Source organism: Athalia rosae, chromosome 7 (genome assembly GCF_917208135.1).
Source record: "Athalia rosae chromosome 7, iyAthRosa1.1, whole genome shotgun sequence".
Taxonomy (NCBI): domain Eukaryota; kingdom Metazoa; phylum Arthropoda; class Insecta; order Hymenoptera; family Athaliidae; genus Athalia; species Athalia rosae.
The window spans coordinates 14,034,383-14,061,394 of record NC_064032.1 but is presented as its reverse complement, the minus strand read 5'-3'; the positions used below and the strand labels follow the sequence as shown (position 1 = coordinate 14,061,394).

At 36.9% G+C, this 27,012-nt stretch overlaps 1 protein-coding gene across 3 annotated transcripts in view; it reads right to left on the bottom strand.

The window, feature by feature from the left end:
* Window positions 1–27,012, bottom strand: part of LOC105689526 (obscurin-like) — a 144,207-nt gene that overhangs the window by 100,630 nt on the left and 16,565 nt on the right. For all 3 annotated transcript variants that reach the window (XR_007279248.1, XR_007279249.1, XM_048657948.1), the window contains 3 exons: window positions 4,435–4,652; window positions 3,496–3,569; window positions 3,225–3,371 (listed from right to left, as the gene is read on the bottom strand). Coding sequence is in view for 1 of the 3 variants with exons in the window: in XM_048657948.1 (XP_048513905.1) it covers window positions 3,225–3,371; window positions 3,496–3,569; window positions 4,435–4,522 (309 nt within the window). In the remaining 2 variants the exon portion in view is untranslated. The remainder of the gene's footprint in view (window positions 1–3,224; window positions 3,372–3,495; window positions 3,570–4,434; window positions 4,653–27,012) is intronic.

Here is a 27,012-nt window from a genome sequence, read left to right as displayed (position 1 = left end):
ACCTATACTTGATGTTAACAATAATTTTTTTTACCCCCTATATCTTTTTTTTCGGTTTCGATACGTATTGTTGAACAAACACACGCATTCTTTTATGATTTTGTTCTTTGTTCTCCGTTTCTTTTTTTTTTTTTTTTTTCACTTTCTCGTTTTTTTATACACATGAAATACGTACTCCACTTTGAATCATCGAGATACACACAGTGCAGAGAAATCCCCGGTATACACATTACATTACCTTTTCATATTTAACCGTACGAAAATCCGATAGACGTAGAATCTCTACACAAAACTCTGATGTCCAAATGCGAATTTGAGAAATTTGTCGACCAAGTTCTCGTTTTTCGCAAACATTTCTAACATCAGATTTTTATTCACGTGTAAAAAATAAACCAAAGGCAACAAGAGATGAATATAAGAGGGGCTACAGGAGCGAGGTTGGCGAAAAATTATTTCATGGGATAATGAACGAGTGTTCGTGAATATTTATATTATAATCGCGGGATGTGGTTTCGATGCAGGGGTTTCGAAGGGTAGGGTAGCGTTCGGAAAACATGCAAAAAATCGCGAAAATAAAATTTAAATAAAATTCAAAAAAGAAGTTTTTCAAAAAAGAGGGAGAAGAGAGGAGAAAAAAAAATATCGGAGGGGTGCGAAAAATATTGGATAAACTTTGCCGGTGGCTCACCGCTCCCAATACCGATCAACTTTCAATGACGTTAATAAATTCAACCAAAAACCTGTTCCCCATGAATATTCTGTCAAAGTATTCTCGTAATTTTACCAACCCCGACAGAAATCACCTACTATTTCTGCATTCCACCAACGACGAAATATTATACCCACCATGGCGAGTGCATGTACCGGAGAAATATTCCGACATTATTTATCGGATATCAGACGATTAATCTCTCGATAATTTCACACGTCCCATTATTCGACGTCCTATAAACCGAAGATTCATGCAGTTCAATTATTCATTTTTCTAATTCTTAATTATTATTCCGGGCCAATCTAACGTAGCTACCTATATGCATCCGTAGGTATTTAGTATTACGGAGGTGTTACATACGTAATAACTTGGGTTTCATGTAGCGAAAGTTGCAGGTAATTGTAACCTCCCTCAGTCGACACCCCCCATATACAAGAGAGAGAGAGAGACTTAATTAAAGCAAAACACGTAGAATATAATGTCCGTGATGGTTGATGTGGTATGGGGTGACCTTGAAAGAGGTATGTTTCAGTTCGAAGAAGTTTACACGGTATCTGTACGCGTGTGTCGAGTTTTCCCTATGGAAAATTATCTTTATCTATACATATATATATGCGGAGGGGGTTAACCGCGCGTTTATGTTCTTGTATGTGTGCAGCGAGATTACAATAAACCGGATGGTAAGATATATAGAAGAAGTGAAGTGAAGTGAAGTGAAGTAAAGGGAAGCGAAGTAAGATCCGGAAGAAGAGGGAAAGGGTCGGAGCGAGGGAAGAAGATCTCGAAGACCTTGAGAACTCTGCCCTATATATACATAGGTATAAGCCCTTCCTTGCTCGCGCAAGAGCTCGTCTTGTGATAAAGTGATAAAGCGATGAAGCCGCGAAATTAGGACCGAAATATTCAGTAGGAATTTCTGGAATTTCCTTTGGGAGAGTTAGCTGGTAGGTACTGCACGGTAAGGGAAGAAAAAGGGGGGGGGGGGGGGGGAGGGGAGAGTCCTGAAGGACGCGCTAGCAAAAGCGGGCGAGTTGATGGTCGCGCCCTTCTACCCCGGTGGACTCCCTTCTCCGTCTACTTTTTAAGTTTTTTTTTTACTTCAGTTATTTTTTTTCCCCCCTCTCCCTCGCAAGAAAATCAGGATTAAGTTTTGCTCAAACTCACCCCACGATATCACCGTCGGCTCATATATTTTCCCCCTTCCTTATAACTGTTTTATTCCAGGGTCCTATATGCTGGAATAATACGTCAACTTTTGTTTATTCGCATCCGCAGATTCTAACGGAAACTACTTTACCTATATATTACAACATATGCGATTTCGCGTCACGACGTAAAATCCGTACCAAGAGAATCGGTGAATAGCAGCTATCCATATATATACACGTACGTAAAAATATTTATCCCTAAAATCTTTCTAAAAGTTTTCAAAAAGTTTTACCCCTGAAACAACTAACTTAACAACGGATTTTGCTATTCCGCACCCGCGGATACCCTATTCAAATCTTCATATAGATATACATATTTCGGACTACCGAGCTGTGGCACATCTGGGAAGGTCCTTCGTATATATTTTTTACTTATTTTGTTGGGTTTTTTTTTTTTTTTCTTCTTCTACACATACATATATGCATGCGGGTTATCGGTTATTGGTTATCATCCCCTATGATCCAGCGACCGAAGCGAGGAGGGTCTACGTATAGGTATCCATATACGATACGTACATCTATATTTCGAGAAAGAGAGAGGAGATCGAGAAAACGGAAGCAACTCGAAGAAAAAGGAGAAACAGGAAGAAAAAGAATCAGGCGTGGAATAGCAAAAAAAATTAAATGAAAAAGGAGTAGCGGGAGAAGTATATGAGGTTTTCTTGGGTAACCCTATACCGAGACCCCCCCTTGAGTCAACCGAGCGAATAAATTGCCATTCGTATTCAAACGAACCTGCCCACTGTGCGGGCGACATATTTTAAGTCACGCAAATTGAAAGAAAAAAAAAATAAACATAAAATAAGATAAAAAATAGGAATCTCGACATGGTGCACGAATGCGATGGGTATTTACGTTCGACGCACTCCATCTTTTTTTTTCTCAAAATGTAGAAGTAAAAAATTCAAATAAAATAGTGATTTAGAGAGAATGATTTTTTCTACACGTAGCTCGTACTTCATGTTCGAAAAATTTCCATTTTCGTTTCATCTTGCCAGAAGATGAATAAATAAATAACAATAATAAAATAGAATTCCTACAGGGTAACGCGGAAGTGGAAGTAATCTTCGAAAATTAACCCCTTACGTTATGTCTCAACGGCGGCTGTTTAATGTGGCCCAACTTTACGGTTCACCCCTCTAAACGTTTGAAATGTTGTTGCTGCAGATTTTATGCTATACCTACGAGCTATTCGACGAGGATACAAGAAACGCTCATTTAAAACACGTGAAAAAAAACAAAAAAAAGACAGAAAGCGAAAAAAATTACAACGCCGAATAATGAAAATTAAAAAATTCACTCACCGTTCCGTCTCTCAAATCGTGAACTCTGCAATGCATGTGAACATTTGTACCCAACTGAGCGGTTATGTTGCTGTCAGCATCTTCGAAAAATGGGCGGGGTTCTGGAGTGGCGCCTATTTCCGTAGCAATACTCTCCTCTTCGTATACCTGGATGAAAAACGAATTAAACAAACGGAAAAGGAAAATAAAAAACCCAAAATTACACGAATATAAAATGATCGGGAGGAAAAAAATACACGTACACGCATCGAGCGTACGGATAAATAATTACCTCGGTGAAGGGAGAGCTCAGTTCGTGCCATAAATTTTTCGGAAGGTCTTCAAGCCTCGGATAAGGTTTGACAACTGAAAATTAAATTCAGAATTGTAACGTTGGAAATGAATTTATTTATTTTTTTTTCGTCACGATATTCGTTGAGAAAAATAAATTGAATTAATTAACATTGTCGCTAATACTGTTCTTTTTTTTTGTTCATCATTATTATCGTCATTTTGTCTAAAAATTAAAACTGGCTGGAGTTTTTTGTGATTAAAATTCGTCGAGCTTTCAGGTGCGGTAAGTCAAAGAGAAAAGGATGTAATTAAATCTGTCGCAATTCCAGAGCGTACAAATTAAAGGGGGCGAAGGAGGGGTGGGTCGGTATTCATCTATCCAAAATCCTCCCCTCGCCACCTTCCCCCGCTCCCACATTTAGTCGTAAAAGCGTAATTCAATAGAGCTTTCGGCGATTCCGCGTATGTGTCTCGATAAAAATGTAAACGTATTGTATGTAAATTTAACGCAATTAAATGTTGACTGGATTATTGAGTACATGTACCTGTATACGGGAATGTTCGGTTCGGTGAAAACTGGGAAACACCCTTTATTTTCCCGTACTTAATATCCGTGTGGAAATGATATTTCGAAATTTTTCAATCGCGAAATAATGAGAACATCAATTTCCGAGGATTGACAGTCGCGTTGTACGTTACATGAAAAATACTCGTTACTTGTCTACGAACGATATCAATTTCTTTTTCAGATTTATCGGTATCAGACATTTGCCGTCAACGCATATATCTATACTCTCAATCGAATGGTTGTACGTAGATTTAATTGGTAAATTATTTCGACATTCATTCTGTCGCTTTATGGAATATTTATAATGTACGAAGAGTCACGATGAATTATAATTCGATTTTGTTAGAAAATTTATCGTTGTACACTCACTTGGCACAGATGCTGCGTTGAGAGTGTGCAGAAATAGAAGATTGAATAGAAAAACGGCCGATGAGGCCGTGGGACTTGTTTTTATCATTGTTATTTCCAGTTTTCAGCTCATTTTCTATCACTGAAATGTCCCCCGCACACGTCTGAAGAGTGCAAGATCCTTTTTTTCTGTCTTTAAGGATTTTTTCTCTCTAACTTTGTCACTTCCACCCCTCTATCTGAAACATAAAACAATTATATTGAATATTAATGACAATTGGCCCTCCAAAAAAATTCTTCATCCTCAATTTTTAAATACCAAATTCAATTTCGACATGCACCCGCCCACCCCCTGCTCCGGAACTATTTTACATTTTTTTCTGAATCAAAGTGCGAGTTATAAATACGTATATATCACGATCAATCATCAAGTAAGCAATATCAACGAGTTAATATTTGTCCGTAATTACATGTGCCTTGATAGGTACAGATTAGGTACATGGACATGTATACATACATGCTCATATGTATGTATAGGTAAAACATAATATCGGTTGGCTAAAGGTAGCAAACATTTGTCTATGAATATGAGTAGGTGGATTATATCGCGTATGGATGTATATAGGGTAAAGGTAGGTGAATCTGCACCATCGTGAAATCCGTCGGTCGATCCGTCCGTCAAGTTTGCCTAGACAGGGCTATACGTCCAATTTGAATTAACTCACACCGCTAACTTCTGACATTCTGTAACTAAACCCTCTGCACATCGAACTATGATACTCTAATTTCAAACCTACTGCAGCATACCGATCCTAGAGGTATTACCTATAATGAATCGTGGTACCCAATAAATTTGCTGTGATAAAATTTCAAACTGACTTTTTTTTTTATTTATTCATTTATTTATTTCTAACCAGTTCAGGTCGAAGAAAAGAAAATTACGCTCCTCGGGCGAACGTAGACCCTCTGGAGAGGTCTCTTAATAAATTCTCTTTTTTTTTTTTTTTCAAACTTTTTTTTTCATTTTCTCTTTCGAAAGTCAGCAACCACGCGCTATCAGGGGATCGGATCGTAGCTGGTAACTTTTTGGGGTGTGGTCTTCGCGACTTGCCGTTGTGCAAGTCTGTCTAACCGTATCAAAAAGTTTGGATAGAAAGAAGAAGCGAATCAGACGGTGGGCAAAGAAGTCGCGCGTTGCAACCGCAAACGCACGGGAGAAGAAAGTCAAATAAAAGCTTGTTACCCCAGCAGCCGTATTGGCTGTGAGGACCGAAGAGGGAGGCTAAAAAATCTTCCTCGTCAATGTGATTTGATTTTGTTTGTAAGTTTCACGAACACACCAAAAATAAATTAAAAGAAAAAAAAAAAAAAGCACACGGGGTGAAAGCAGAAACAACTGTATACACGCCAATCGCGTTGAACCGTTTCTTTTTCTGTATTTTTTTTTTTTTCGGCTTTTCTTTGCAGAATTCTTTTTGCACGTATATCTAATGTGAGTCAAGTTTTCGTCCTTTCGTTTTCACTTTTCTCGGTAAACGTATCGAAACTTTTCACGTCTGTGTACACCCGACTCTCGGCTATATCCACGCAGCCGTGGAAAGGAAGAAAAAAAATATGAAGAAAATAAATTTAAAAAAAAATATCGGGGACAACTCCGCGTCAGATTCTACCTCAAGCAGCATTATGTACGTTTAAAAAATTCTTTCCTCTCTCTCTCTCTCTCTGCATTTTCTTTCCGCGCATCCGCCACCACGTCGCGATTGTCTTCCGAAGTTTCAAATTATTTTACTGTCTCGCACAGGTGCTCCTTTCGCGATCCCTCCATCTCATCGGAATTTTTCTTATTCTCCGTTGTTGTTTTTTTTTTTTGTTCTTCGATTCTTTCAATTCATTTCCTATTATCCATACGTATGTGTATGCCTTCGCGTTCGTACGACACACACGTTAACCTTTGACCTTCTCTCCGGGTGTCTATGCGATATACCTGCATTTGATAGATGCAAAAATCGCGACGTTGAATGTTTTAACCTTTCGATCAGAGTTTTTTTCGTTTGCAAATTCATTCGATACACGACTCGTGCCAAATTATCTTGTCTTCATAAGAGTCATGGCGAAGCCGAAACCTCCATTAATTAAACGACCCGCTACCCAAGACAGTCTTTGTAACTATGAGGGGGCAAGAAGAACAATGCCGAACTGTATAAGTTTTGAAACTCACTTTATACAATTTAGCTTAAAATCTGAACCAAGTTTCTGAACTCTGCGTTTTTTTTATCCCCCGCTGAAATATATTTTCACCCAATCCATCGCGGTGCGAAGAGCCGTAATTATGTTCATAATCCATAAATTCATTCGTTTCTTTATTTGGAGCACTCCGACAACGGTGGTAGGACTTTTTAGATTTTTGGTGGAGTGCTCCAAATAGAAAAGAACCTTTTTGTCTGTTCACGAAAAACTATGCATGAAAGCTATGAATTTTTTTCTTTTTTCAATTCCCGCAAACTCGTCGCGTGGCGGCCATTCAAATTTCATATTTCGGTACACCTATACGTGAATCTCGTGATTCACTCTCGCACCTCCTGTAGAGCTTTTCCAATTTTTCAATTCTATTCCCAAAAACCACCCACGCAGAATATTCAGGGAAAAAAGTCACAACCGCTGCAGCTGCTACTGCTGCTGCTTGCCGGTGGTTTTAAGCTTCTGCCTTTGAAAGGGTAAAAATTTATGGTGCGCGCCAACATTATCACGAAAATTTTTACCACGCATGTCTCACGAAATCCCGAAGGAATATTTAAAAAATATATACAACATATTACATGCCACGATATTTACCTAAAATTGTTATTCTTTCTACTCTTTTATTTCTATTTTATTTGTATTTTTATTCGCGGTTTTTTTTGCATTTTTTTTTTTTGCTTTTTTATACAGAAGTTAAGCTCCACTGCAGACATAAATGAATGAATAACAAGCGAAAAGAGGGAAAAAAGCATGGTATAAGCAGGAGGAGCAGGTGAAGAAAACGTCTCATATGGGATAAAGGCGAAAGATAGCGGTGGATCAATGGAAACTGAAGAAAGTACGAAAAAAAGTGAAAAAAGGAAAGAAAAAAGTGGAAAAAAAGAAGACTCTCGAAGGTGTTAAAGTTTACCGACGGGTGAACCAACGAGACGACGAAAGAAAAAATAGAAGAAAAGTATAGACGCCGATCTCAAATGTATAGTTTATGCAAATAGAAATTTTTCTTCATTAAAATCGCTTTTTTTTTCAAATCTCTTTTATTTTTTCATTCTCACTCCTACACTTCCTTTTATAACGAAAAAAAAAAAAAATACAAATCGAGATTTCACCCAGTGAGTTTACAGGTGATTGATTTATCGGGAGGTGGTGCTCTCGCGCGGTCAGAATCCTTGGGATATTGGGAAGCGAATTGAAATAATGAAAAAAATAAAACAAATAAAAAAAATGCGCGACCGCACGGGCGAACAACCAAACGGCCGCAGGCTTTGGCAATTAATTACAATCCGAAATATTTTAATACGACAATAAAGCTCGTTTTTCCATTTGGAATAGATTGTAAAAAAATTCACATTTGGTAAGGGTCGAATCAGCAAGAGAAAAAAAAGGGGAAAGATCATTCCTGGAATAGAATCGCCAACATTTAATACTTCCCCTTACCTGCCCTCCACGCGTAGGTTACACGTATGATGAAGATATGAAGAATAATAAAAATATTAATAACAATCATGATATAGTAACAATATCACACGAATATATATTGTATATGCAATAGGTATGTAAACCAACCAGATGTGGGCATCCGATAACCCTAACGGCGCGAATCACCCGTTAAGGAAAGAATTGGAACAGCAAATAATTCATTCACCCTTTTGCTCGGTTACACCCTCGCTCTTTTATAATTTTTTCACAATCAAAAAAATTTCCAGCCCCTAATTTTTTTACGTTTTTGCTTTTTCAACACCCATACCCCCCGACTTCGACATACTTTTTTCCAACTTTCACTTTTTTTTTTTTTTTCAGTCAGCGAGTAAAATTGAAAATGTTTCGAGTCCTCGATCTAAATTTGTTGGTGAATAACTACGTACAAGTACGGAAGAAAAAGAGGTAAGAAATTGTGCGGAAAAAAGATAGAACGAAGTAAAAGGGAAGGAGAAAAAAAGAGGAAGTGGGCTAGGCGAAGTGGCTCACTTATTTAAATCTGAGATTTATCGTTCTCAAAACGAGAACGGTAGCGCAGAAAACCAAAGTCGTTTCCAGCTATACATCCCGCACCGCAATTTCGTTGCTTTTTTTCTGCTTCATTTCTTTCCTCAATTTTTTTATTTCATTCGCGTTGCTTCACGTTTTTTTTTCTTCGTTTTTTTTTTGCGTTTATTTATTTCTCATTTTTTTATCTTTCTTTTCCCGTTCGGAACCCGAACACCCCCGACCAACCCTGTAATAGTATATAGTTCCATTTCCACCCCACGTTCCGAAGGTAGCACTTGAGTTGCCACTTGAAATCCACTTTTCTTGGGACAAGACGGTCGTATCTTTCGGATTTACGGCCGACAAACTTTCAACCCTGTTACTTTTTGCCAGGCTCTTTGAAAATTTTCCCTTTCCTTCAATCCCGTTTACCTATGTACGTACGTATATAATACATTTATACCTACACACACACACACACACACATTTTACGGATGTAAGTACATAAAAATTGATGAAAAAATTTTGTTAGAAGAGAAAAAAATTAGAAAAAACATTCGATTACAAAATAATTAGATGCGAATAATTTAGTGAACAAGTTTGTTTTTTTTTTTTTATAATGCGACGTACATCGTTATAACAGGGTGTGAAATGGAGTGTAAACTGAAGGGTAGAAATCGATGTCACTGGGTTCGATAATTGCTTTTTTGCCAACGTTACTTTTCGTTTGCTTTTTCATTTTATTTTTACATCTGACTATACTTAACTCGTATACGAGGGCAAAAGTTTTTTTCTTTTTTTATTCTAATTAACTGAGGATATACGGTTTTATAACGCAAAAAAACTTGCGCAATCAATGACGTATGTATACGTATACGTATACGTGCGAACGACGATATCCGCGTAATTTATTTGTTTCGCGAAACTCGACCCGTTTCCATTTATTTGTCCATACAATAATTTACACGCGAAAAGATCATCTGAAAATATGATACACGTTTGTTCTTATAATATTCTATCGTACGTTCATCGATATACAACAGTCACCGAGAATCCTATTCATACAACCGAATACGTACCATAAAGAAGGAAAAGAAGGGAGAGAAAAAAAAATATAGAAATAAAAAAAGCCCCAACGATTTCTATACCACGTGTAAATATATTTCCGTTTATCCGTCATTCTGTCATTTCTATCATTTAATTTCGTTCGTACTTGTCTTGTATGTATGTCTACGCGTATTGATACAGTCACCGGTATTTACCGTGGACTTGACTTGCCCGGATTCTTTTTCAGATGAATTCGCAGCTGGCACCGCAAACATTTACTATATTACAGTTTTCCTCCGAATGTATCTCAATTCATATATATATATATATCTATATATATATATGTATGTTTTCCTGCAAAAAATCCACGTATAATTATAACTGAAATTACGGTAGATACATTTCTATGCACCTAAATCACGATGGCGATAAAAATTTCCATGAACTTTTTCGTACAACCTTCAACGCTGGCGTTAAATATAAAAAACGAGATCGAAAGATACGAGTAAAAAAAAATCGAGAAATTACGTCCCGAATTTTTTTCGTTTCGAGCTCTTCAAAAGCTGAAAAATATCATATACCTACGTACGGCGTAGAACTCACGCATACGAATGTCGAGGGGTGAAATTCTCCCGCGGTTAAATTTCAGGTAAAATTATTATTTAGCATACGTTTTCGGTTGACTTTGATCTTCATTTACAATTCTACAACCCTCGTGTATGTGTATAGGTATATGTACGCCCATACGTATATACCTATTTATTTATATATATACCTACAAGCATGAGAGAAGCATATGTATTGGTAGCGCGGCACGATCATCTCTCGTATGATGTTTCCTTCCTTCCTTCCTCCCTTGAATAATGAATATTAAATTAAACTCGCGGTAGACGCAGCTGTCGCCGTTGTTTTACTAATATATATAATTATGTACAAGTACCATATATTATATGCACATAAGTAAATACATATACGCGTACATATATGTATTTGATCACCCGTGAACGAATATATAGCAACGGTAGCGACCGTGTATAATGTTATAATATATGTATGTTGCGAATTAATCCTCTCGTCTATTGCAATATTTGTATTTGAAATTTTCTAACCCGAATCACAGGATATGACATATCCTTGCAGCATCGTTCCGTAAAATCGGACATCCACGTCGGAATTAATACAGATTTTAATAACGCGCGCACGCTTGCGGAGTTATCCGTGTAAAGTGTAAAACGAGTACGGAACCGTGTAGGGCATGAAATTAACCGATTTACATAAATAAATTATTTTTCATTTTCTCCGTCTTTATTTCCAAACCGATCATATTCTTCGGCATTCGCCTAACGCGTGTGTGTTAGATACGTGAATTATAAATAAAAAAAAAAATAATATATCTCTATAACTAAGTTCGCAATTTTTACAACTGCATCGGTAACAACGGTATCACAAGAGCAGAAAAGAAACCACCCCCGGTGAGGAGAAGGAGAAAATCCTTTGACAAATGGTCCCACCCCGTTTTACAAAATCCGTTACGGATTAACCGATGCTTTATATATTGTACTACCTATAACATGGTATGGAACGGTCGTCTCAAAAAAAAGGAAAAAAAAAACCCCGATAAAGTATAAAACTAAAATTTCAATTATACAAACATTATAAAAGGTACAAAAAAAGGATGAATATAAAATGTATAATAATAAAATATGATAAAATGGCAATCAAACATGTTCGACGACCCGTACGTATCACCACTTTTTCGGTATTTTACTTGTTTTGCAAACGAATGAAACAATATGGTCGTTACCTGTACCGTGTATTATATTATGCAAGTTTCCCGATCGCCTGAGGCATTGTATAATAATTCACCGTGTAAAACAAGAAAAATGAAATGGGATTACTAAAAAATTTTACATTCTTAATATTAATAAAATGTTCATACGCGTAAGTTACATTAACAGGAATGCGTGTATCCACTGCAATGTTATACGATTTAAAGAAGAAAGAATCAAATTCTCACCAATGAATATGACTAGAGGTTTGATATGATATTTTATTTTTTTCTTTTCCTAACTTCCAGCTAAGTTTTACTATGATCTGTTCACTTTATAGAATTTTTTTTTTTTCGGCAAGTAAAAAATTGATTTCTTTTATTAAATTCCAACAAAATCCTCCCCTAATTAGAGATAACAGTTTAATCCGGTATGCACAGCGCAGAAAACTATATGCGTACCTAATTCTACCGTGGTCGTTGTTGCCGCCGCGCCGTTGTCACCGGTGGACTTCGCTTTATATTTCTCTCACAAACTCATTAAGTAATGCGTACGTACTTTGCAGCAGCAACTACCGATAATCAGTAAATCGTGATTTCCAATTAAGTGCGCAGTTGTATCCGTCTACATACTCTGTACGATATATACTTGTACAAATTAGTACATAGAACGTGTTTATATACATAGGATGACATTAGTTATCGCTAACAAGTACCCTTTCGAACAACACGCGGGGAAACAACGGTTAACGATATACAGTACATACAAGTTACACGCTTATAACCTATATAGTATCTACATTATTATATGCTTTCGAACAACCGCATGTTTTACACAACCGTAAAGTACTTGTCACCCTACAACTCGTCGCTCTACAATCTCCTCCTCCTCCTCTTCCCTGACAAACCTAACATTTTATCCCCCATACCCCCTTCCCTATCCCCAGATCTCTAATTATTCTCGTTAAACAACCGACTACAAAACACGTAATCTATATACACACGGCAAAACCGCATGTGTGGCGTGAGAAAAAGATGATAATTAAAAAAAATATCCATATCGGTTTTTTATTTTTTTTTTGTTTTTAATAACCGTTCACTTCACCCCTATGAAATTCGAGAATAAAATCACTAAAATTTACCTTGGAGTGATTATTTTCTTTTATCTAATTTCTTTCTATTCGAATAACTCGGAATTGAACATTTCCAAATAACTATGTACTATATCCGCAAGTAGTACGACGTAGGTACGTACGTACGTACCTACCTTAGAACATATTGCTTCGAGTAAGACGATTCTCAAAGAGAAATAATGATTGCGTTTACACGTATAGGTATACACGCTTACGTACAAACGTGGTATATACAAACACCTTATGCGAAGCACGATGTGCTTTGATCTACTCGAAACTAGTCGTCTATACGAATGGGGTCCTGTTACCCTCTGGCTCATACCGTCAAATCTATTCGAATAGCTATGTACCTTCTACGTACGGTACGTACGTACGTATCTACAGGTAGTGAAGTACGTGAAAATTTAAAATACAGTACGAACTATGAGACCCCGCGTCAGCTGATACAACACGTACAATATCGTTTTGAAAAAATGAAAAATGACAGAAAAAAAAAAAAAAAATGAAAAATATAAAGTTCCAGACATTATCGGAATATACGAGTGTTTCCATTACCTCGCACGCGTTAGTTCTACCCATACGATACGTATGTATGGACATATAGGTATGTAACTGCTGTAAAATGTGAAAATAAAAGTAATAAACCTTCCAGCTTTTCACTCCTTCCTTTCCCTCCTCCTTTGCATGGCATCAATACGCTGTATAATAAAATGGATAGAAACTCCCTGTATGCATATATATATACCTATGCTTATTCGTGATACCCTGATGAAATAAAGGTTCGCCAGATTTTATAACCTATCGTAAAACGATATATCGCTTCGTTATTTTTATTTATTTATTGCTTTTTTTTTCTTCCACACATTGGATCGATACCCGAGGAATGATCAGTCGCGTTGTTCATTTTGCGAGAGATCATGACGTTGGAATGTAAGAGTTTCTAAGATGAAAACGGTCGGAAATTGTTATGGGATTTTCTCCTCTTTTTTCATTTGAATTTTTTCTATTCTTTTTTATTTATATAAAGTGGCTACACTGTGTGATGGGAGAATAACAGCGTCGTAGCGGTAACAACATGAGGCTAACGACCAGGAAAATCTGCGGGGTTCTTCCCCTAATTTCCGTTGAGAGGGTAAGTCACCCGGTAAAATGATAAAAAACAAATACACAAAAAAATGAAAAAATGCGATATCACGTTATATGCCGTTCTTGGATGAGAATTCGGAAGAGGTGGGAAATAGGAGAAGAAAATCTTCGTAAACTATATAGAAAAATTCGGTTTGGTTTTAGCCTGACTTTAAAAGTCCATGACTTTTTTTTTCTGTTTCTATTCCCCATTTTTGTACAGTCATTCCCTCGCGTAGTCTGCAGAGAATTTCGGTGATTTTTAAAAGAGAGGAAAAAAAGATAACTGCAAATAAATAAAATAGATAGAATAAATAGGTTACACGCGTCGATGGCGTTGTCTCATGGGTCAGCAGATTGTGCGTACATATTTCGTATTTTTTTTATTTTTGTCGAATTGATCGCTTGACATATATTTTTGAGATCTTTATCCATTTTCTGTATCTGCAATACACGAAGCGGGTTAAAAGAGAATCGCTGCGTTTCTCGGGTTATTTAATTTAACTTCTCGTACTCGACAAACTTTCATTTTTCAAAGATTATTACTTCGGGAATTTATATACACCTACACACATAAAAGAGGCGATACTTCAACGTTTGCTAGATTACTTCCACCTTGTGATATTGTATACATATAATAGATATACATATACACCTATACAGTCGATTGAGCCCTGCGAGATGCACGATATAGTGTATTACATATGGGCGCCATATTGGCAGGAAATTGCTTCCTGGTGAAAAGAAGAAGAATAGATCTATATGAATGAAAATAAGAACTGTACAACAAAAAAATTGATGATAAAATACGAAATAAAATTTATCCTATACGTAAGAAGTGTACTCTCCTCATTTTTGCGTGATCCAACGTGTTACCGATTGTTATAAAGAACTTTGAAGAAGAGGAGAAAAAAGTTCTCGTGAGTTTAAAACAAGAAATAATCTTTGAAAAGAAAAAAAAACAACTTCTGCACTAGCGGGTATAAAGTGATGTATCTTCAGACTTGAGTAAGATTTTTTTTTAATTACGTTTTTTTTTTTAATTATTTTTATTTATTTATTATAACTATTTTCTTCTTTCCATTTTTTTTCAATGATGAAGCACATCCCGTTTTGCGCCAGTTGTGCGAGAGGATAAGAAAAGCGCGAATTCTGTTTGATCGTGATAATATAATAGATATACATGTGTATATCTGTACGTGTATTGGGTGGATCGAACGGTCGAGGGGGTAGAGGATTACTTGACATCCGGTTATAGATTCTTGGAGATGGATATCTCTGTCAGAGGCGTACATCCATTGGATCCTGTTTTCTTCCCTATTTTTTTTTTCTCATATAAATGTGCAACTGATCCACATTGTATTTATATATGTATGTGTATGAACGTACACGTGTACGCATGTATCGAAATTTTATTTCGATCAGCATTTTTTCTTTTCCATTTCTTATTTTATTTTATTTTATTTATTTATTTTATTTTGTTCCTCTACCCTTATTTTTATCCTTTGCCCAAATACCCTCGAAAAATCCGGGGTGTCTCTGCACGGATTTTTTTAAAGGCTGACTGAGCTGAGAAAAAACGATCGTCTCTGAGGAAACGAAACGACAATACAGAAAGAAGAAAAACCGAACAAAAGGAAAGAGGAGAATACAAAAAATATAAGTAAAGCGAATAGATCACGCGACAGATTGGCAGAGACCTTGGCGATTTGTGAGCGGCTGCAGCAATAGGGCAAAGCGCGAGGTATTATGGTTTTTATACACGTATATACAAGTATAAAAACATGCTCACGCGAAGTGAAATAAATTGAACTCCGTGCAACATCCGCCATGTTGGATTTAAGGAAAAATTGGCCTCACCGACGATTTTTCTTCTCGTTTAAGCGACGCTTTTCTCTCTATTGACTGACGACCGTACAACTCTTGTTTCGTAGGAGAATATCTATTTCGTTTGATGATCAATTTTTTATAGATCTATTCTTCTTTCTCCCTTCATCTCGGGGGTGGGAAGAGAACGCTACGGGGCTTTTAGTCCTAGATTTTATCTCGAATCTATCCAGTTATCCTATCCAAAGCTTCACAATCAGCTTCTTTTTACTTCCGGTCTTTACCCTGCAGTTTCCGCCTCAAGCCACTTCTCTGAAGTCGACGCTGCGAGATATCTTTGGCAACGCTTTATTCTCTCAACCATACGTATATATGTATAACTTACGTATGGTATATACATACATATACATATATATATATCAATCTATCTACCGCAAACTCTTCTTCTTTACCGCAGGAAATAGTTCACTCTGCAGATTTTCACGTTATATACACAGAGACCAGAAAATCTTCGAAAATTGGCCAAACGATAATGTCTTGTACCCAGCAAACTGTATAGTGAGAATGAGAAATTTACCTGGTAACCAATTTTTACCGTTATTTTCACCTTCTCGCGTCTAAGCTTTGAACTTTTTACACAACTAATTCGGACTATAGTATTTTAAGTTCCAAGAGAAAATTGAGAAAAGAGGCTGATGAGAAAAAAGACGATAACGAGGGTGGGCATATATTATGGTGGGTTGAAAGGATATTTTTTTTTTATTTTCTTAGCATAGGAGCAGAATTTGTACCTTATAAAAAAGAAAATTTTTCGAATAAGGAAAGAATTTTTTACATGATATTCTGAGGTAGCCCACTCGTTCTTTGAATGAATAATTAATCAAGTGGGGCTTCCAGATTTGGATTCCTGAGTTGATTATATGTGAGATTACTCTTGGAGATGTAAAAGAAAATTCGATTTTTGAGCAAAAAATAAATCACTGTTTTGATTGGGTTTAATATGCTTTTCTTGCGTATTTTGACCTCAGGAATCCGAATCTGGAAGAAAAATTGATCTATCTCTAAAATTGACCGAGTTATCGCCAATTTTCAGCTTTTTGGGGTCAAAAATAAAAAATTTATTTTATGATCTATCTTAATGTAATTCGGGCTCAGAAATCCGAATCTGGAAGAAAAATTGATCTATCTTCGAAAATGACCGAATTATCGCCGAATTATCGCATTTTTTGGCATAAATTTAAGGATATCTCGAAGGGAAAAAATCGTAGCTCAATTTGGACGACGGATTCGTGTTCCTGGGGTCAAAATACGTAAGAAAAGTGCCATACGATCAATTTTAAAAAATAAAAATTTTTGGTCAAAATTTGAAAAAATCGTAAGGGGTACCCCTTGGAAAAATCTCAAATTTTGACCAAAAATTTTTATTTTTTAAAATTGATCGTGTGGCACTTTTCTTATGTATTTTGACCTCAGGAACACGAATCCGTTGAGTAAATTGAGCTACGATTTTTTCCCTTCGAGATATCCTCAAATTTATGCCAAAAAATGCGATAATTCGGCGATAATTCGGTCATTTTTGAAGATAGATCAATTTTTCTTCCAGATTCGGATTTCTGAGCCCGAATTACGTTAAGATAGACCATAAAATAAATTTTTTATTTTTGATCCCGAAAAGCTGAAAATTGGCGATAACTTGGTCAATTTTAGAGATAGATCAATTTTTCTTTCAGATTCGGATTCCTGAGGTCAAAATATGTCAGAAAAGTGTAATACAATCAATTTTTAAACTACTTTGCTTTAGGCCCAAAAATCGATTTTTTTTCTTGGCTTTTCAAGGGTGATCTCACGCATAATCAGCCCAGGAATTCAAATCTGAAAGCCAAAATCATCTACTCACGCAATTGATCGAGTAATCATCAATTATTCGCTGTTGGGAGCAGAAAAATTGAGACATGATGGGTTGAAATATTCGAATTTCTCAATTCACCAGCAAACCCGAGCTTTGCTGGAGTCAGGTAGCCACGGGCGCGCGGTTTGTTGTGGGGCGTGACCTCTGCCCAGTCCCGAAGGTGACGTCTCACAACAAAACGCTACGCTGCTGGCTACGCTGACTCCAGCAAAGCTCGGGTTTACTGGTGAATTGAGAAATTCGAATGTTTCGACCCATCATGTCTTAATTTTTCTGCTTCTAACAGCGACAATTTTTCTGCTGGAAGTACCCCACTTGATTAATTATTTATTCAAAAAACGAGTGGGCTACCTCAAAATATCAAGTAAAAAATTTGTTCCACATTTGAAAAATTCTCTTTTTTTATAAGGTATAAATTCCGTCCCCATGCTAAGAAAATAAAAAAAAAAATTCTTTTCCAACCCACCCTAGTATGTATACGTATATACAATACGACGGTATCTCCTATCCAAATGTATATGCGCGACGGGTGCAAAAGATGAGTTTTTAAGTAACGAGGCACGGATATCATTAACGATAATTACGGGACTTTAAAACAAAATTTAAGTTCTCTAATTACGCGATAGTTGCTATCGCCATCCGCCTGCCGCTAACACAACCACGCGACGCAACTGTAACACGAAAATAACCCGATCCAACCAAACCCAACCCCAATCCGATTCGACCTGGTCTTTCAGAAAATACTTCAAGACTAGGTTAAGTGCGATACAGTTATCGCCAACGTGAGATATTACTTCCCAAGGATTCTTCAACCCTTTAGAAATACCTATTAACTACCCGAGAAGACCAGAAGTCATAAAGACCGTGAAAAACTAAGGTAGGAATAAAAAGATAAATTAATTCAACAAACACAGCCTCTCACCCCAAGTGAAACAACCGCGAAGGGTGAAAAAATAAGTCAAAAGTTTGATAAGGAGAGGGGTGGAAACGGATGAGGAGACTCGAAATGTTGGATAAGGTACATATGGGGGTTGGGGGCGGTTTCAAATGGCTAGAGAACCTCTGCGGAGAAGGTGGAAGTGGTGGTGGAGGTGGAGGTGGAGGCGAACTGTTACAGATTAGAGATATTTATGGTCCAGTAAATCAGATACTGTCTCCTCTTCCACATTGCCCCCGGCGGTGTCACATTGATTAATCAAAATAAGCCTCCCCCCTCGTACTCGATATACTACTTTTTTACGCATCAAACGCCATAAATTTTTATAAATTCAATAAAATTTAAATACACGTTGTATTTCATTATTCAAAAACACGAGGCGGATAAAGTAAAAAATTCATCATTTTTCTCTTCAAAAGTTGAATCAGACCTGGTACACAGCGACAACAACAAAAAAAACATTGCAGATCCTACTGATGAATTTTCAGAAAAAAATTGTCGTTACGTCGACTGATTATTTAGCACTTATAACGTGTAAATATATTATCGGTAAAATACATCCGATATATATAGGTAACAGGTCCCATTTTATGATCGATGAGATGCCGGGCTATATAAACTGTAATTAATAAAGTATTCCGATACTGGAGGGGTTAAAATTACGGAGTAACTCGATCACGAGTCAATTTATGATCGTTGCTAAAAGACATGTCCTCGTACCTTGTAGGGATGAAAATACAATCTAGGGAATATTTAGGTATGAGAATATCGCCTTGAAAAATATATTCCACGCGATGTATTTCCAAGGGAAGACAAGGGGTAATAAATAAATAAAAAAAAAAAAAAAAAAAAAACAAGAAGAAATAGAAAATAAAAGGAAAAAAGGGAAAAAGGAGAAAAAAAAATTAGGATCCTGCTGCTGCAGGTCGTCGGAGCACCGGACGTCCGCTGGGATACGAAGAAGAGTATAATTTACGAAGTATAAGGTAGGTATAAGACAAACAAGCTAGAACATCGCGGCCATAGATATATCGTATGTATACCCCGAGCTAGGAAGACGTAATTGATAGCCGAAAACTCTACGGTATAACGATAAAACAATTTTTATCGCGGCTTATTCGTATCGTCATGAGAAATATATAATGTTATACGTAATATACGTACCCTGGACTCGATGATAAAAATGACGGAGGAAAAAAAGATCGAAAACCGTTATGAAATATCAGCGCTATATCGGAATATAATTATTATACATGGAATTTAGAAAAATTTTACGTATAGATACGTATAATAGGGTAGGTATGTGTACCATAAACCGTTCGAAAAGTGGTCCACTCGAATTAAATGTTAGAATCGACGAAATTTATTTCGAATACATACATATATTCCGACGAATATGGGATATTGGTAAATCCTGGAAAGGTATACTTTTTCTTATTGACCCGTGAATTGCTGAAGAGGTTTCTTACATATATGGGGGATTAATATATTGCATTCGGAACATATAAAACCCGTTGCATGCGAGCGGTAAAAAGTTGTTTTATAGCGTCCTTCCTTCCCTTACTTTTCCCATTCCTTCGATCCTCGCTGAATAGCGGAATTGGAAAAAAAGTAAATAAATGAAAAAATCGCGGATCAAAAGTGCACGTATACCTACATGCATACCGGCTACGTATACGCAAACTAGTTATAAAAAAGAAAGAAAAAAAAAAAAAATGGAAAAGAGAAAAAACCACCCCCTAGCTGGCCATACCGTGTCCAACCCCTTAATTCCCGTAAGAGGAATTTATGACAGTTGAACAACGCTGCGGTTCGCGGGTAAAATGTACATACATTTATATACTGTGTACCGTAGGTATACGTATGTGCAGAAAAGTATAACACATAGGGGTAGCAAAATATAAATACTACAATCGTATCTCTTCGGGCGTGGTTATCCCTATGTAAAAGTAGGACTTATATACTTGAGATAAAAAGCAAATAAAAAAAATACAAGCCGTGCACGATCGTTGAGCTTTTGACTCGATATCATACGCAGCTACCTACACATTAAAGTCGACTATTTTTATTCGTAACGATTTTTCTTTTTTTTTTTTTAAATTTTCTATACGTTTTATTCAAAAACACGCAGATCCGTGTCGCGTCTACAAAAAAATCCTCCATCCCCTCAAACGGTAGACGAGCTTTTCTCCCTTTCTGTATCTTTGCGCGCGACGTTAAAATTTTCCTTTTACTTTTCATCCCCCATTTTGTAAACCCCAACTCTTCAGCCCTTTTCTGAACAGGTAGATCGTCCGCTGGCTTGGGTTACATCACCTACGTCTATATAGATGCATACTATGTACTTAACGCCACCAGAACTGGGTGCTATAGAAACTTTAGGAGGATCAGTTCCCGCAGACATTTCATCCCCACACCTATCCACATAGGTAAAGTACACGGAATCTTTCCTAGGCTTTTTAGGGGCATGATCTTCACCTCAAACGTTTTCTCCCTACGTACCTAACGTTATGTACTGACCGCAGATAGAGCCTACGTACATAGGTATGCGACGGCCTTTAATTCCCCCTATTTTCGACATTGGATTTCTTCGCTTCCTTTTCCTCTTATACCGACGCTCATCTTCTTCCAGTTTTATTTCTTCTGGCAGCTCCATTAGCCGCGTTCTCATATAACCGCACACGAGATTAGCAGTTAGTCGGACGTTTTATAGGTAGGTATATACGTATAATAATTCCCTCTCACAGCTAACTCGGCGCAAACAGCCAGGGACGACAGAATCTTATCATTTAATCGTCGATTTTCTTTATCTCAGGTATACCCCTTTCGTTTTCTTCATTTTATTTTTCATTATTATTTTTTTTTTTTTTATCCCCTACTTTCTCTTTCTCTTTCTTTTCAAATTGGGTATACGTATAGCGCTATGAGAAGGGAAAAAAGCAAACTTGGCACTTTTTCCTCTAGTTACCGAAGAGCCGCGGGATTTACACCATTTTTATTATACCTTCGCAGGTATTAATTGCCAGCAAACCTTTTGTCTCAATTTCATGACACACGATTTTTTCGAACAGATCCGATGGAAGTTATAGACTAGAATTTTCGACGTTTTATTTCTCGTGCCAAAAATTCGAGAGGACTGGATTCCGAAAAAATAACCAAGAGAACTGAATAAAATAGGGGAAAAAAAATATCGAAAATAAACTCAAGTACATAAAGTAGCTAAATTTTTTTCCTTTCATTTTCTATTCATTTGATGCACTTGAATTTTTATACGGTGCATAGTTGATTGTGTTTTAAGTAAGGGAAAAGTTTGTTAAACTTCAACTTGAAGTTGTTACAAATCGACGGAAGCTGCTTATCCCGTCGAGTTAAGTTTATTTAGTTGTTTTTTTTTTTTTTTTTAGTTTTTGAAAACCTTCGAGTGCAGTGGCAACTTTTCGAAGGAAAATCTTTGAGGGACAGTCCGATGCAATAAAATACATACATACATTCTATGTGCGCGTAAAAATATGAGAAAGACATCGTTAAATAATTATCCGATCATTTAGATAATTACGTGTTTGATCAAAGTGAAATAATTGATGAGCTTTTTTATAATTTTTGCCATTTTTTTTTCACCTCCGCATTCAACGTCCGGACCGCTTGGACTTCATTCTCAATTGGACATTCGTGAAAATTGAAAACTCTCTGAATATAGATACAGTCGATCTTCAAACACACCCCTAACAAATATTTGAACGGAAGCGGTCTCAACGAGAGAGCTTTTGCTAACGTTAATTTTACATATACGTATATCAAAAATTGTGGGGATACGGAAGTATACATATATGCAGGTACATGTAAATCTATGGAAAAATAAATACCCCAATGTACGCATATACCTGTATCAAACGTGTGTGTATACCTAAACGAGAGCGAAACATTTATTTGAGAATGTCGGAGCCCGCTGCAGGTAGATATTGACCAAATAACGTTCACGTACGCAAACATATTTGCTATAAAGTTGCGTCATATGTACCCACATACAATGTATTTGTGTAGACAACATATATACCTTTACATATATCTGTAAAGTACCAACGGTCATATGTGCGTTTCCCTATTTGTTCAGGAATAATATAATATGCGAGATCTATGCGAGAAGAAAAAAAACCTCTGCCGTTGCATGATCAGATGTGTATTTTTTTTAGTGATTTTGAGAAAAAAAAATTATCATAATTTTTATCGTCGTCAAACATTACATACACGTATCCCAGAAATTTTATTTTAATTGAATTTATCTCCGGGCCCTCCTGAATTTCTTTCTTCGTTTTTTAATCACAAAGCGGCTAAAACGAGAAACAAGAAGGTAAAATATTTGAAATTTGAGCATTCTCTTGAACTTCGTTAACCCGCATACACGTACTTATATAGGTACATATATTTTTTCTCTTCATGGAGTTTTCGAAAACGAAGGGAGCAAGAAAAGTGACATACGATTGAACGAGTAAATGAGGCATAGCGAGTTATGGGGATATATTCCTACCAGTAGCGTTAAAATGGGAAGCGTGAGGGTCGCGCAGCTAGTGCGATAACGAAAAGCGAAAACGGAAGATACAAAACGACGTCGTACGGGAATAGGATAAATCGACGTCGATCCCACCTAGATTCCCACCCTACGCAAGGCAACACTTCGTCAAATAATTTCTACCAGCAAAAGTAGACAGCTACCGATAGAGAAGAAGACAAAAACAGAATCGACTTTTTTGGTTTCATCAGTTTCTCAAAATTCTCATCTCAGAGCTTGAATCATTTTCAGGCGTTGGTGACCACATTTTTTGGGATAATCCGATAATCATCAAGAAACATTATATCAACCCAAGTCTAGGAAAAATTTTCAACCACGTATTCTCTATGAAAAAGAAAGAAAACCGGAAATTTTAAAATCGATCGACTTCCTCTTCAAAGGGAAGAACTGCGTTATATCAGACTGAAAAAATCTCAATTTAAATCTATTACAGTACGTACATAGATACCTAAGATACCTGTATAATATATATAATATATAGGTGCCCATATACGTACATGGCTGCGTACTTATATTACCGTTACGATATGGAAATTTTCCGTGATTAGCAATTAGTTGTAACAAGCGGGTGACGCAAGCGGCTCATACATATCGCATGATATGCATATAGGTATTCAGGTATATAAAGACATACAATATATACACAAAGTAAGGGTGATTTCACATGGAAATAGAGGTCGAAAATATATATATATACCATGATCATATATACATGAATATGTATTTTCTGCACGCAGATGCTCCAAATGTTCATTATACAAAAAAAATCTCTTCTTTCACTCCTTGAATTTTCTTATTTCGGATATCTTCGAAGAAAAAGTATTTCATCATCTTCAAGATACGCGAAGATAATTTATAATCAAACGCAAAGATAAAAGCTCTGAGATCTGAATGAGAAGAGAGATTATTGAGCGTGATAAAGCGTTAAGTAAATGGAATAATGCGAAAAGGATGAAGACTCGCCGGGGGATATCGATAAATTAAAATAATTTTACATAGCAACGCACATCGCCATCTAGATTCCAATATTTCAAAGCAGAGATGAATCATTAATAATTGCACGTATAGTTTTAAGGGAAGAACATTTGATTTTTTTTTCTGTCACCTACTTGACTTCGAATTTGCGCGTAGAATACGACCTAATACCTACTGATCCCAGTTGAATTATAACAGGCTGTTTATTATTTAGCTGCGATTCAAACTGTGCTACCAACCAACCCCCCGAAAAAAGTGATTAATCGGGCAAATCACCGCTAGTTTAGCACCAATGCAGCACGCAGACGGCTCGTAAATTGTTGATATATTCGTGCCCAAAATTTTGACCTATTGGAATACGCCAGCCTCGTTATTATCATTCCAATAAATAATCGACGAAGCATTGCAAAAATGAAAAACTAAAAAAAAAAAAAGAGATATACAAAAGACGAATTTGCTGGACCAATTTTGGGCAAAAAAAGAACAGACAGAAATCGATCCTGAAAGGATTACTTTCCAATTTTTAATTTAATTTTTTCTTTTAATTACGTTTCTTTCATTTCTCGCACAGGGAAGGGGTGGAGTGGAGGGAGTGAAATTTGTGAAAAATATAAATTAGGGCGGGATGAAATATTATTAGGGGCAAGTAAAAGCATGCGGCGCTAAAATTCCGACTGTGTGGTTATGCAATGATTAGCATGATAAAGAAAAAAGTTTAGACGTTAGAAAAGGCGCCGCGGGAATGCAAATGTGTTAATGCAGCGAACCCCCTCAGGTGCCCAATTTTAGAGCTTTGTTTGAAGATTTTTCTGTTGCCATAATTCGCGAGAAAAGAGAGAGGGGAGAAAAAAGACGTACTCTCCTACCCACTTCGCACCGACTTATCCCAGACTTATTTAATTAAAAGTAAAAGAAAAAAAAACTCGTCAATTATATTTAGACATCAAAGATTATTACAAGATCGGATGTGACTAACTAAGAGGAGGAAGAAGAAGTACGGACGAATCACCTCCTAGACGAAGGATAAAAATATGGTCTTAATTTTCGAGGACGAGAAAATTAAGGGAGAAAAACTTGCGGGATAAAAATGGCCGCGGGAGGTGCTGGTTAGTAAGGTGATGGTGATAGTGATAGTGATACCGAGTTGGTGTGGAAAATAGAGTGAAGATAATAAGTAAAAGTAGAAGAGATGAGGAGAATAGGGGAACCTGTGGTAATGCAGCGCAGCAAGCCCAAGAAATAAATTCAAAACTCTAGCGTGCCCAGAATTCAGAATTCAGTGGGAAATAAAGGAACATTGCAAACCGTAACAAACTTGCAGCCAGTTTTATATCGCAAAAATTTTTAAATCGCTAAAAGCACCCCTCCCCCTTTTTCTATATTTATACGACATCCAACTTTTACATTATCTCTTTTCGCTCCGCAGGAGAGGCACCTAATACATACCTATATAGGTAGTCAGATAGGTATATACGTACACAACTATTTATATACAAATATAATACATATTGTATTATATATGCACACCTCTCCCTGCCAGAAAGGTGTACCGTATATACGTATATTTTTTCGTTCTTTTTCACACTGCGAGAAAATAGTTACAGCTTCGCTTAATTGGGGTAGTAAATTTTACCCTGCAGGTAGCTCAGTAAAAAGCTATACAAAATTTTTTTTCTGTTTCGTTTAACTTCTTGCTGATATTATTTGTGTTTTTTATCCCCCCCCCCCCCCCCCCTGAAGCTTTCGCTCGTTATTTCATTAAACTCTGCAATTACCAAATTTTCCTGTATTTTAAAAAGAAAAATAAATATAAAAAACAAAAATTGAATAAGGAAATGATAAAATGAACTAAAAAGCTCCAGTACCTGTATCCCGATAACTGTCACATTTTACTTATCCTGCATGTGAATCATTTCGTAGGCAAATCGCCATTTTCGCAAAGCTGCAAGCTCATCCTCGACAGGTCGATTTATGGAAATTGCATAAATAGCGTCGCCCAGTTTTGCATGATATCCATGTACATCGATGCGGTCTACTTTTTCTTTTCTTTCTTCACGCATCAAAGTGACCACCCATCAAAATTCCACGTACCTACTTCTCTACGCTTCTATGAGCAACGGACGTGCGTTTTACATACAGAAAGCTTACGTACGACCAGATCAAAGCTGCAGGCGCGGTTAACCAACTTCATACTTGCAGAGCAACTCGTTGCGAATAAATAGACGTATAAATGGCGGTTTAATAATATGCAAGTATACTTGGGTACAATTTACGTACAGTACGTTCCTCAAAGCTCGCTTTCGGTACCGCGAAATGGCGGTCAATGTAAAGCAAAACGCAACAGAGAACCAAATACAAGAGTAGCTTGTATAACGCGGCTTTCCCCTCAATTTCACATACATATGGTGAGAACATATGCGGAGCTTATAAATTTCCGGACACGAATGAACTGCGGTGATGGAGGGTAAGAAGGGAGAGGGTGGAAAAGCACGCCACGCCTTTAAACCCGGAAGTTGCTATGCAATATCGGTGTGTACAAAACCATGCATTATATGTATACATGAGAAAAGGCCGGGGGGAGTAAAGATATGTATGGAGAAAACCGAGGCCGAAAAACGTACAATTCTACCTGACGCAATTTCATCTTGCGGATTTGGGTCTCCTTCCTCCTCTCGTATCTCACAAGCAAATTATGTATCGTTTTCACTATACGTATAGCCTTGTACGTTATATACATACGTAGCTCAGAGCTTTTCCTTTTCCCTTTCCACGGGGGGCCAAATCTCTCCGGCTATATTCATCAAATGAAACCCGAGCACGCGATACGACGACGACAGTAGAGCGCGCGAGACGTGTTGAATGAAAATTTTCTACTTTCCTTTTATTTCATTAATTTTGCTGGTATTCTTTTCTTTTTTTTTTTCCTTCTCTTTTCCAGTTCTTATTACGACTTCTACACCTCGAATTCAATTCAAGATATCCTCCAAATTCTCAACCGCGCATACTAATTATGTCCGCTGAATCAACACAGATAATACATTAAATTATTCTGAACCAGAGAACGAGTCGATCGTGGCTTTTCCGAGGGCTTTTCTCCCTCTTATC